Consider the following 13,772-nt stretch of genomic DNA (forward strand, 5'->3'; position numbering starts at 1 on the left):
TTACAAAAAAAATAAAAATAAAAGAATTATATTTTTATATTTGTAAACATGAGTCGTTGTTGTTTTATGAAGGCTACCTTTTTTTTTTCTTTTCGTCTTCAATGTATTATTGTCAGAGAAGGTGGTCTTTTTGATGCCAATACTTTAAAACTGATTGAGAGAAAAGTCTGCAGTCAGGACTGGAAAATCTAGAACAGAGACGTGCCATCTGTGTCCGCCACCTACCTGGGAAACAGGTGTACCCAGAAGTGGCCAGCCACTCAGGGGTACCTGGAACAGGAGCGAGAGTGGGAATCAGCCATTACAAAAAGGAAGAATCCATGTCCAGTTCAAGGAAATAGCCTTGGACTTCCCTGAGATGGGAAGGCGGAGATAAGATCCTAGCATCTTGACAGGAACAGAGAGGACCAGCAAGCTATGCAATATGGGTTCAGAGGTGAGGAGAGGACAGACCCATTAGGGCCTTGTAGGGGGACTAACCCCGTGGGATAGGCTGGCAGGGGCAGAGTCCATACCAGGGCATTAGAGGGAGATGCAGCTGATGTCCCAGGGAGAGACAGGGGGTCTAGATGTATCTGATTTAACAATACATTGTTAGTAATACATTGCATTGTTCATACAACACAAACAATTTCCATCCTGGAGGCTCAGACTCAGGCCATTGACTAGAACAGTCAGAGCTGGAGGGCATCTGCCCAGCTAGAGCCACAGCCGCAGAGCACAGACAGAGCAAAGGTGGAGACATAGCTACCTGATGCCTCGGCAGGTCTGGGCCAGGCTGAGAGTGCCCTGGAGATAGGTCTCAGCACACATAGAGGTTCACACGGAGTGCATGGGCCACTCACGGCTCCTGGGCTCCTAGGCTCTTGGACCTGGGAGTGTGCAGAGGGCTCCACTGACTTCCAGGGTGTGGGGCCTCCCCTTCCATTTTTTGTGTGGAGAGGAGGCAGCTGTGCAGCGCTGTGGCCACACTGCCGGCACAGAAGGACACAGATGTCTGGGAGTGAGTTGTAGACCCAGCTTGAGAAGGAAGCTCCTTGGATTTGACCTAGAGACACTGCATCCATCGGGGACGTCTCCTTTTGCAGAGGTACCAGCACTCACTGAGTAATGGATCAGCTTCAGCCCATGTCCATGGTCTTGTCGATACCAGTACATAATGTTGTGGTTCATATCCTGGTCACATTCCAGGGGCACGCTCTGTCCTGTCCCCAGGATCTGAAATTTGAGGGTCAGCATTCAGCGGCCCTGTAGAGAAGGAGATCAAGCTGATATCACACATACAACGGAAAGGCTTAGGGCTGGGACCTTGAGATTTTCACCTAGGAAAGGGATCCTGCCCAGGACCTGCCTGCCTGCAGACGACAAAAACCCACATAGCACAGGGGACTGACACTCATGACAGGAGCAGGGCAGTCAGAGGGGTCTTCTGGATCTGTGTGCTGATGAGCAGGGAAGGCGGCCCTCCAGGAAGTCGTTCTGAGATGTCATTCTTCCTGCCTGGACCTGGAGCCAACCCTCGCAAGGTGCCACACCCCTTCCCCAGAAGGTACAATAGAAAAATCAAGGCACAAGTGAACAGCTTAGGATGGGAAGAAAGGACTTGTCTGAATTGACACAACTCTTACAAGTCAATCTTCACCTTTTCGTAAAACAATCTGTAACCTTATGTACATTTTATTTCTGTGACATAATTCTTCATCAACACACTGGTTTTGTGTATCTCTATAGTTCGGAATTGGGGGAAAAAATCCTCAGGGCTTCCTGATGCCTTTTATGAATTGTAAATCCCAAATATTCCTTCAAGTATCTGTTTCCATTTTGCTTCACTAACCACCGTCCTGTTAAAATCCTTCCAGCTACAGTTCTCCTGGTATCTGGTTTCTAAACCTCAAGAGCAAGCTCAATTCTTGAGGACCTGTTTTGCTCTGCTTCTTATCAATTCACTAATAGGACACCTGCCAAATATAGCCAGAGCGACTTCATGCTCACAAGAGCTCTTGCTTCCCACGTTTGGGGTGAGATAGCAGCAAGCAGAAGCACCTCACACCCGTGATTGACCTTTCTCTATGGCTAGATGATGTCTGCTCCGCGGTGCAGAGGATACATTGAGAGGACGCATTGACACGCATTCAGATGCGTCAGGGACTGTGGAAAGGTAGCAGCCTCCAGGGTAAGTGCACAGTGGTCTGTTTGTGTTTGTTTTTGTTTTTGAGACATCCATTCCATGGGGAATATCTTCTTGTGAAGAGTGGCTGTCATTCCTTAAGTAATAAAGACAAGGAAGCTCAGAAACTGTATCCTGTAGCCCATAGTCCCATGCTTAGAAGGAAGCCCACACCGACTTCCATGCTCTGCTGTTGTGATCTTCAAATTCTTAATAACATTTGAACCAGGGGCTCTGTAAACCATGTAGCTGGTGCTGGGTACGTGATTTTGTGTTTTGTATCTGATGCCACCTCCAGGTGTGCTGGTTTCCCTTTAGCACGACCATATGTCTGGGCCCTTTGTGAATCAGCTTCTTTGGGGCCCAGGAGAGGACACAGAACCCAAAGCTGGAACTCAAGGGGAGCCTGATGTTATAGCCACAATGTCAAGCCTTGAGTTGGGGCCTGGCAGGCCCAGAAGTGGGCTTCACATCTGTGCCTGGGACTTTGCTGGTCTAGGAGACAGAAGACCATACCATCCAGGGCAATGGTGGCAGGTGAGGCCAGAACAAAAGGGGTATTTTCCAGTTCAAGGCTCATGTTCTGAGGGCTCGACACGGTCCAGGGAACCCTTCTCCCAACATGGAATGATTGCTCAATGATGTCACCATTGCTTATGGTCTGCTCAGCTTCAGCACACAGTGTGTGAACATGAAGCCCAACTTTGTATGCATCTGATAGGAACACAAAATAATTTCCTTGGAGATGATGACTTTTTGTCAAAACTTCATTATAAAATAATTTGAATGAATGGGTTCAGGAGAAAATAAGTGAAATAAAATGAGTAAATAAATTTCGTTTTAAGATTTTATTTATTCATGAGATACACACACACACACACACACAGAGAGAGAGAGAGAGAGAGAGAGGCAGAGACAAAGGCAGAGGGAGAAGCAGGCTCCATGCAGAAGCCTGATGTGGGACTCGATCCCGGGTCTCCAGGATCACTCTCTGAGCTGAAGGTGGCACTAAACGACTGAGCCACCCAGGTTGCCCGAGTAGATAAATTTTATAGAAACAGCTTCAAGCATCTCAAAAGAGCTTTTGATGATCATTTTATCAAACCATCTATCTATAGATAGAATTGTCCCTAACATGGATCATGTATTTCATGTGATTTCAAGCTCCCTTTAACTATAGAACTTTCTAGAAGCACCACCTTCTCTTAAATATATTTAGATGTGTACTAAAGAGAAATTGTTTTAATGGGCAGAGACTTTATTATTTTTTTAAATATTTTATTTATTAATTTGAGAGAGATAAAGAGAGCACTAGCTAGTGAGGGGAGAGGCAGAGGGAGAGGGAAAGAAAGAAGCAGATGCCTGGTTGAGCAGGGAGCCCGATGTGGGGCTTGAACTCAGGACTCTAGGATCATGACCTGAGCCAAAAGCAGCCAAAAAACTATTGATAGGATCATTTAAAGTGTGTAATTCTTATGGTATATCATTAAAATGTTAATAAAATTGATGTTAAAATGCCTAAGAAGGGATGTTACATGCTCTGGTTAATCTCCTAAGATTCATTGGGCATAAATATTTCCATTTCTGTGATAGCTGTAGGAGTGTAAAATGTGTCCATACCTACCTTTGTTCATAGGAAATGGTGGAAAAAACTATCAGACATTATCAAAAGGAATCATGATATCCAGATTCTTATTATGTGCTAGGTAGGTACTTTATGCTTATTAAATTTTTACACAGCCCTTAGAGTTGGTATGATGGCTGATTTTTACGTGTTAATTTGACCAGGCCACAGATATGTGGCTAAACATCATTCTGGGTGCTCCTGAGGGGGTGTTTTTGGGTGCGATTAACATTTAAATAGGTAGATTTTAACATTAGGTGAGAATAACATTTTAATCAATAAAGTAAAGCAGGGGGCAGCCCGGGTGGTGCAGCGGTTTAGCACCGCCTGCAGCTCAGGTCGTGATCCTGGGGACCCTGGATCGAATCCCATGTCAGGCTCCCTACATGGAGCCTGCTTCTCCCTCTGCCTGTGCCTCTGCCCCCCACCCCCCTGTGTGTCTCTGTAAATAAATAAATAAAATATTTTAAAAAATTTTTAAAAAATAAAGCAGGTTGCTTTCCATAATGTGGGTGGGCCTCATCGAATCAGTTGAAGACCTGAATAGAACCAAAAGATGGATTCCGCCCCAGGTAAGAGAGAACTGTCCAGCTGATGGCCTTTGAACTTGAACATGGGCTCTCCCTGGGTCTCCAGCACCACCAGCCCAGCTTACAGATATTGGACTTATTGGCCTCCACAACTATGCGAATTGATTCTCTAAAATAAATAAATTATGTGTGTGTGTGTGTGTGTGTGTGTGTGTGTGTGTGTGTAATCTGTTTTGCTTCTCCGGTGTACTCCAAGCGATACCGATGGATATTTACGCTCATTTTATATGTGAAAATTCTTAGCCCATCATGTCAAGTAACTGATCTCAGGTCTTGACTAACAGGTTGTGTTGGAACTGGAGCCAGAGCCAGATCTACACGGTACCTAGTTGGGAGTCTTTCTCCACCCCACTTTCTCCCACATAAACTGATCTCTGCAACAATTTCATTAGAGCCAGGCAGGCTAGGACGTGGAGCAACATTCTGGTTTTGAGGGTGGGCGTCTCCATGGACATGCACGATAGCATAGAGATGTAAACACAGTGCTCAAGAGTCCGTTAGACCGGCTTTGAACCCCGTTTCTGCATCCGACCAGCTATTTGATTTGGTCAAGTTCTCTAACTTCAAGGCAAATCCCCTCATCTTTAAAATGAGAGCAGAAACCGTATTTGTCTCTTAGACTTTTTTTTTTCTTCTGATAATTAATGGAAATTTTGCAAGTAAAGGACTTTTATTTGGCCTGTGGTAAGTTGTCAATACATGATAGTGTTATTTTCTTCCATGAGTCTCTACCCGCAGCAGGGCTGAACCGTGTCTGTTCATTAACATATTCAGCACTTGCAGTTTTGTGAGTCACCTGCTCTCATGGGACAGATGGGTCCAATAGAAATCGTCAAATATTTAAGCTAAATATTATACGTTTACTACAGCAGATCTTAAAACTCTCAAAGACAAGAACTGTACTGAATTGCACTTTCTATTTTATGCGATACAGTATTTTATACAGAGGAAGGGACCCAAAACCAGAGAGTAAAAGAGACTAGGAAATAATAATGAGTATCCATGGTTCTTTTCCTCACCATAGATTGCAGCATATGCAGGAACCCAGAATTTTTTCCTTGCAAACATCCCATTCCCTTTGCCGTGCAGCTGGAAGAAAACAGCTCGAAGAACACTGCCCTTTTCTCTCTTTATTTATTTATTTATTGATTGATTGATTTTTGTTGTTGTTGTTGTTACAGTGGAGGATCAATGGCTATTCTTCACCTTGAAGTCATATTCCTTGAAGCTGTCAGGGAAGAGGTTATGATAATCACATATGGTGCATGATCTCTCCTGCTCTGCTAATCTGGACTGGAGAAGGGAAACCAGATGAGGGGATGACAGTTTGATGTGGGGGGGTGGGGTGGGGAACACAGGTGTCATGGGACAGAACTGTTCCTTGCTCTGCTGGTTATGAAATATGAGACCGGGGAAAGCTGCTTCCCCTCATGTACGTAAACAGGTAAAATAATACTTCTCTTGCATGATTTCTGTGAGCATTAGGACATGCCACACACGAAGGCCGCAGGAGGAGCATCTGGGAGAGGCCGTCTGCTTTACCTGGGCCCGGGCCACTGTGGTTGGCACCGCCACCCTCGCCATCACTTCCTGAGCTGGAGGGGTGGAAGGTTTTTGTGCAGAAGCCTGCCGATCGTGCAGGGCTGTGCCAAGCTGCTGGCACAGAGATATAGGGCTGAGTCTCCTGGCTCCAGGGAGTTCATCTCCAGCTGGGAGCTGTAGTTACTGAACTGCTGCACTGAGAATCTTGCCGGGATGTCTCCTTTGTCTCTCTCTTCCCTATTGTAATACTGAATGAGAAACCGGGGACCCTGGCCCAGGGCCTGTTGGTACCAGTACACAGATAGGTGTCCAGAGATAAGGGAACATCTCAGGGTCACTGTCTGTCCTCTTGCTTTGATCATGTGTCTTGGAGTTTGGATGACCTCAGACTCCACGGGGCCTGCTGGGGAGGAGAGAGAAAGGAGCTGAGGGTAGAGCATGGGAGGAAGCCTCCAGCAGCAGCCATCACCAGCAAGCCTGTATCGCAGGGGTGGCAAATGCATATCAGGCTTTCTCACAGCGCCTGCAACTCACCGGCTCCCAGGAGACAAAGGGCCACACAGCAGAGAAGCCTGGAGCCCATGGCAGCCCTGGGAAGCTGATAGCCTCCCCGCTCGGGGCTGGGGTCTGCTGGGGTGAGCAGTTTCAGGTGCTGAACCTCCCATTTCCCTGATAGGACTACTTGCCTATGATGTCACCACTGTGTCTGCGGGCTACCTTCTGGTCTAGTACCAAAGGCTACTTTGCCAGGACTCAGGATCCGCTACTCTCCGCACTATTCCTTGTCCTGCCCAGTGCCTCCACAAGGGGTGAGTGCAAGGTGAGCATGTCCTAATATTCACCTAATATTTCCCTCTGCCTGCCCCTGCCTGACTCTAATTACCTGGCCCTTGGGGCTCCACTTCCCTTCCAGGCACAGAGAGTATCTCCTTGGTGCATTCTGAGGTTCAAGGCGTGTCCTCTTCTTGGCCAGCGAGGAGCCCGTGTTAGCTCCATGTGTCCCAGGACCCACTCAGTGAACTCAAACCGCCTGATGCAAGCAGGTAGCCAAGAATTCCTTTCCAATGTTCTCTCCTGGGCCACTGTCTCAAACCCTCTGTGGGGACACCTTGCCCTAATGTGGGGGCACAGTTCCTCCATGTGGCTGATGGCTCGCAGTCTCACGGATGCACACCTTCTATCTAAATCAAGGACAAACCCGCCGCCCCTCCCACATGCTTTCTCCTGCTTCCCCAGCCCGGCTGATTAAGGAGTAATCTTCAAATCCACCCTTAGCCTGCGAAGGCAAAAGATTATCTGAACCAACATTTTGATTATGAAGGAAATAATTGCTTCCCCATTGCAATTAGTATGCTATAATGAAAGAGGCAAGTCAGAATAATATGAGCCATAAAAATAAACACTCTGATGATCTCATGTGGATCCAGCCTGGAAACACTATATTCCATACGTCCCCCTGATTAACCAGATCCATGTGTTTCCAGATTTTGTATATAAATTAATAATTACCAAATTTTAAATAGCACATCTTATAAATAGGGTTTCTCTATTTTACCTATTTACTTTTGAACTTACAAAACCATAAATAAACCCTGTCAGCTATAGTCACTGTAGGTCCAGTTGGGCCTGACGTTCACAACCATTACACAGACGTACTGTGAGTCCTATGCTGTGACCCAATGCCTCTTCATAAAGTCCATCCAGAGAGAAGCTATTCCTATTTTGTGTGTCTCCACAAGAAAAACACACTCACATGCATACACATGCATACACACGTGCACACACATGTATGCACACAATTACCCTTTAATTGGCAAGGATGTCAAGGTTTTATTACCAAGCACAGCAATTTTTCTTTATCTCTTTCTCAGATTCATTTCCAAGAAGCACCCTTGATGATGGCAAGAGATGTTTCTAAGGATGTAGTGGTAGCTGGTGAAGGAAAATTCTTTACCAGATCATGATACCAGTAACTGTGACTGTAACATAATTTTCTGTTCCAAAAACAACATTAGCATATTTCGGCTGTAGATTCCATTAGGCTACTTTACAGTACTGGTCGTCAGTCCTGGCTATGAAAACAAAACTGCTCAGAATATTGCAGAAGTCGGAGGGAGAGCCAAGATTACCTTACATCCCAGGTAAGAGGAGATCCCTGTAAAGGAAAACATTTCGTGATTAATAATATTCCAAGGTCAAGGTTCTATGTGGGTGGTCATTCATTCATTCATTTCACAATGTCAAAGAATATCAAGTATACACTTGGCTTTTCCTATGGAAATAAAGAGAGCAACATTGCTATTATGAACTTAATTTTGTCCCCCCCCCCAAATTCATACATTGAATGTGACTATAACCCTCAATGTGAGGGTATCTGGAGGTAAGATCTTTAGGGAGGCAGTTAGGCTAAATGAGGTAGTGAGTGTGGGACCAAGAGGACTGATGTCCTAATGAAGAGGAAGAGGCACCAGAGAACCCTTTCTCTGTCCTCACACAAGCACATAGCGAGAAAGCAATTGCCTGTAAGCCAGGAATAACAGAGCACTCCCCCAAATTAACCCGACGGCCCCTTGATCTTGGACTTCCAACCTGCAGGACTGTGAGAAAATACATATCTATTGTTTGAGCATTCCCAGTCTGTGGTATTTTGTTAGAGCAGCCTGAGCAGACTATTAATGTCATGGAATGTCTGGGTGAGAAGCAATGTATGAGCCAGTCCCTGAAAGATGACTGCTATCTGGCCATGTTTGGGCAGCAGAGAAGGGCCCAGAGAATAGCAGATGCAGATGCAGAGGATTTAAAAGAGCGATTTGGTCACAGAGAACGAGGCATCCAGAGACTGCCAAGAAGTGACGTTCTGAAGCTAATAGCAGCTGGGCGATGACGTGTGGAAAGCTATTCCAGGGAAGCAGAACTGATCTTGGGGGGAACTGGAGAGCCTTTGCCTGTTTCTGATCAGGGGAGGCATGCCCGCCTCTGCTGGGGTACGGCAAGCCAGGGATGAGAAGTCCAGAAGGCAGGTCAGAATCAGCTCCAGGGTTCTCAGGGGACGTCTTGGTTCCCAGGAGCCTGTCCTTGCCTGGGGCCCACACAGGGTGATGTGGTTGCTGTAAGGCCTCGCTTTGTATTTTCCGGGTATTGGAGACTCAGAGGAGTGAGAAAAGAGATTACATGACCAATAACATAGTTTTGTTTTGTTTTGTTTTGTTTTTTTTAAGATTTTATTTATTTATTCATGAGAGACACAGAGAGACACAGGCAGAGGGAGAAGCAGGCTCCATGCAGGGAGCCCAACACGGGACTTAATCCCAGGTCTCTGGGATCATGCCCTGGGCTGAAGACGGCCCCAAACCGCTGACCCACCCGGGCTGCCCAGTAACATAGTTTTTCATAATTTTGTAGCTCTATCTCTATTCTCAACCATCCATAATCGTATTTTCTCATCTAGACTTTCCCTAAAATCTCAATTTTTTTTTCTCCCTGTATTCTATAAAACAAATCTCTGGAACTCTACCTTTTAGCTACATATTTATCAAGCAATTCTGATCCCCAAATGAATTCTCCCTCCCGAAAACAGGGTGCCAGCTATGAAATTGCAAATTGCTCCTTTAGGCTTGCAGTATAGAGTGGCAGGCCAGGAAGGTAATTTTTTCTTTTTTTCAGGAAGGTAATTTTGAAGTGAGCCTCTGGATGCAGCAGCAGCAGCAGCAGCAGCAGCCTCTGAAGGGAGCCTGCTGTCCTGTTGACCTTGAGTGGGAGAGGAGCCAGAGGCTGCCCTTGGCAGGACCCGAAACCCTTTCTCTTTCCCGCCTCCCAGGTCTGCAGCCCTGAGGCTGCTCCACGCTCGGGCAGGAAGGTGTGCGCACGGAACGCTGGTGACCCTGCAGGGCTGCGCCCGGCTGTGGGCACAGAGACCACAGCCGAGTCCAGTGTCCAGGAAGTTCAGAGTGATAGTCACTGAACTGCTGCATTGAGGATTAATCCAAGGAAGTGGCCTTTTGCTCTCTGTAACTCATGGAAATAAGCTGGGGGCCCTGCCCCAGGGCCTGTTGGTATCAAGACACACTGGGCTGCCCAGAGATTGGGGAATGTCTCGGTGTCACTTGCTGTCCTCCTGCTTGGATCAGGTGTCTTGGTGTTTGGGTGACTCCAGCCTTCACTGGGCCTGGGAGAGAAGAACACAGGGGTTGGGGAAAGAACATGAGACAGATCCTGACAGTGCCATGGATTCGGGTGCCATCAGGCTTAGAACAGAGATGTCCCCGCCTGTTTCAAGGACATACTTGCTCCCAGGAGACAGAGGTCCACACAGCAGGGGAGACTGTAGCCCATGGCAGGTAGGGGAGCACTGGCCAAGTTCCTTCCTGCTCAGGGGTCTGGTCCTGTGAGAGCTGAAGACCTGGGCATCCCTTCTCTGGAGTTGAGGCAAAAATGTCACTGCTCTGCTGTCACTGTCTTTCCTGGTTCCCATGAACCTGGCCTCTCTTGCCAGCTCCCTGGCTAGCCTGATGCAGGAGCCCTGTTTTGTCCTGCAAAACCTTTTATGTAACTGCAGGGAGCAGGGCTGGATGGACGGTCCAGGCTGCCTAGGTTTAGGCCACATGCCTTTGTGCACAGCTTCTGTGCGTTTCCTTCCAGGTGTTCCTCTCCCTGTCCCTGTCCCTGCCCGGAGCATGCTGTGTGCCCCCTCCCAGGACCACCCTTCATTTCCCCTTGCAAGCTCTGAAAGACTCCCTAATCCCAGACCTGAAGTTCTAGCACCCTAATGGGACAGCACCACCGCAAATTACTGTTTACAGCTTTAAGCCTTGGAGTGCATAAAAGCAGCAAACAAGGCTATTCTTTAACCCTCCAGGTCCCAGGTGGCTGGCTCCGGCCCCTTGCTCTGTCCTAGCAACTTTTGGAACTCAGCAGTTCCACAATGCCCCATGTGACATATTGGGCAGTAATCGAGGTACTGCCTTTGCTGTGATCCGAAAGTCTTAGGGTGTATTTGAATTAGGGACTCTTTTACCCTTTGCCTACTGCACTATTTTTGCTTTCTTCCTCCACCCCCAGCAGATTAAAAAAAAAAAAAAAGACAAAAGGCAGCCCTAGCTGCATAGAAATAAAAATAAAGGTGACTGGAGGGATGGTTGTGCTTTGGAAAAAATTCTGAGTCAGTTTAGCCTGAGTTAGGGGGTGTTGCTTAAGGAGGAACCGTGACAGAGATTACAGGGAGAGACAGCCTTTCTTATCGCAGATGGACTCCCAGGGAGCTTTGGATGACTAATAATTAATTAACGGAAGTTGGTTTTGCTCTGATGATTCCAAACAGTTTGCTCAGGACAGATCAATCAGACACGTCTATTTGCAAGGTGCCTGCTAATCAGCTCACCCCAAATAAGGAAAATAATACTGTTACCTTACTGCTAGAGAATTTCTTTCTTTCTTTCTTTTTTAAAAGATTTTATTTTTAAGTAGTTTCTACACCCAATGTGAGACTGGAACTCACACCCTGAAGGTCAAGAGTCTCTCACTCCACCAACTCAGCCAGCCAGGTGCCCCTAGAGAACTTGTTTCTTTCTCTTCTAACTTTTTAGAAACCTTCTTTTTGCTTCCATTCACTGATAATAGAATGCCCACTCCCCATATAGGAGAAGATGTGTGTATGTGATTAAATTGATCTAAGCTTTCTTCATGGTCCACGTAGGAAATAAAATATTCTTACCCTCTGTACAGAATGCTAGGAAGGAGAAGCCAGTCTGGATTAATGTGAAGTTTAAAAATAAATAAATAAACAGAGGAATTTGGGAAAACAGAATCTGAAGATTTGAATTCCTAAATCAGTTAATTTCCACCCAGTTGCTACTTCTGACTTTGTTTACTTCCAATGTAAATTTTTAAAAATATTTACATTTGACTTAAGAGCTATTAAATTTCGAATAGCACTATTTATAGGGTGAATATAGATATTCTAATATAATGTATCTCTTGACTTTCTAAATCCAAAGGCAAACAATCTCATCAAATACCACTGAGAAGAGAGCCCTGATACATTTGCATCTGACATTGACGGTCACCAGCTCTGGTGCCAATGAGCTATGATCAGTGACCCCTTTTAAAGATGCCACCCAGAGGAGGAAAATGCTACTCAGAGTGAATCTTCGTGGATATAAACCAGATAAAATTATCTCAAGCCCAGATGGCAATGTTCTTTAACTGAATACTTTTTATGAATTTGTGCATATGTAACTCATTAAAACCTTTTATAACAGCAGCTGATGTGTCTCACGGAGTTTCTGACGGTAGATAAGGAGAAACTTCTACAGAAATACATATAAATACAAACAGTATAAGTCACACTAGGAAAATATAATTTTTTTGCTTTAAGGAATTCCTGGAATTTTTTGATTCAATTAGATAAAATTTCTGGATTGCCAATCAATCCTTAATTATAAATACAACCAGAATATGTAAGATTGCTTTAGAAGTACCTGAGAACCTATGATAAATAGCCATTCTATTTCAGACAAGAGGAACCCAGCAGGTACTATAAAGATTGGTCCTCTATACTTTTAACATTGCAAAGCAGCAGCATCTCCTGTCTTTTCCCCGGGGGAACCTTATGAGGCAAGAAGCAAATATGAATACTAGAGATCAACCAAAAACTAAGAGAATATTCTGGAAGGACTGAGCCATTTTGGGTTGGACTCTAAAAGAAAGATATCCAACTGGCCAATGTACGTCCCCAGAATCGGAGTTGTTGGACAGTATGAACCAAGAATTTAAAACAAGTATGACAAATAATGAAGATCTGCAATATAAACAAGAAAGTAAAAGATGTCAAGCACATAAGAATGCATAGGGCCAATTTATTGGAGATCTTAACAGTAACATACCTAGCATATTTTACATTGGCATTTCCAACTGTTTTATTATGGGGAAGAATATTCATGTCATCTGACCCTCTAAGAGAAGCCAACGCCTCATATAAACACTAGGAGTTTTCATCCAGTAGGAACTAATAAGAATTATTACTTTCCTAAAATAATGACTTATCCTCAGGGGCTTTTTTTCCTGCTTTCTTAAAAACAAGACTTCAGCTAATAAATTTGTAATCTAGGTAAGACCTGGGAAATTCTCTCTTCTGTAAAAACTAGGTGGAATTTCCTAGAGCTTTCAAAATTGTGGAAATCCCAAGTCCAGATTTCTGATCACTCCCATGGACGATTGTTTTCTCCTGGCCTTCTCTAACCCTAGCACTCCAACTGGCCATGAAGCAGAGACTTTTTTTACTCCAACAATAAGATCATGCACATCAGGGGATCCCTGGGTGGCTCAGCGGTTTAGTGCTTGCCTTTGGCCTAGGGTGTGATCCTGGAGACCCGGGATTGAGTCCCATGTTGGGCTCCTTGCATGGAGCCTGCTTCTCCCTCCTCCTGTGTCTTTGCCCCTCTCTCTCTCTATGTCTATCATGAATACATTTTTAAAAAATCTTTAAGAAAATCATGCACATCAATAATTACAAAGTTTCATAGAATCCACTGAAGATTTGAGGAAGTGCTGCAGAGGATTCATACAGTACAGAATGCAGATCTTCACCATTTCCCTCCCATCTTTAATCATGACAGCCCCTTCCAAGACTTTCCAGGGTCTCAGGTTCTTCTGCCTGCATTATATAGAACCATGCCCTTGGGGTTTTCCTTCTATTTCTAGCAGTTACATTAAAATAATCCCATCACGGGGTGCCTGAGTGGCTCGGTCAGCTGAGGTTGTGATCTCAGGGTCCTGGGATAGAGCTCCTGTGCTCTTGGGCTCCTTGCTCAGTGGGGAGTCTGCTTCTCCCTCTCCCTCTGCCTCTCCTCTG

General features: G+C 45.4%; 1 long non-coding RNA gene and 1 gene segment (V, D, J or C); one reads left to right on the plus strand and one right to left on the minus strand.

The window, feature by feature from the left end:
* The first annotated feature begins 1,975 nt into the window (after positions 1-1,975).
* On the plus strand, positions 1,976-12,182 carry LOC106559827. 2 transcript variants are annotated; one of them, XR_005371221.1, is made up of 6 exons: positions 1,976-2,173; positions 5,563-5,642; positions 6,600-6,743; positions 6,837-6,966; positions 7,795-8,064; positions 11,917-12,182. It is a non-coding gene; the product is annotated as an uncharacterized LOC106559827 (long non-coding RNA). The 2 variants fall into 2 exon arrangements; XR_005371222.1 differs by lacking the exon at positions 5,563-5,642.
* On the minus strand, positions 5,950-6,580 carry LOC111090225. The segment is given in 2 exon segments: positions 5,950-6,323; positions 6,458-6,580. Coding segments are annotated over 2 exon segments (408 nt in total).
* Positions 12,183-13,772: the final 1,590 nt, after the last annotated feature.

Source organism: Canis lupus, chromosome 16 (genome assembly GCF_011100685.1).
Source record: "Canis lupus familiaris isolate Mischka breed German Shepherd chromosome 16, alternate assembly UU_Cfam_GSD_1.0, whole genome shotgun sequence".
Lineage (NCBI taxonomy): Eukaryota > Metazoa > Chordata > Mammalia > Carnivora > Canidae > Canis > Canis lupus.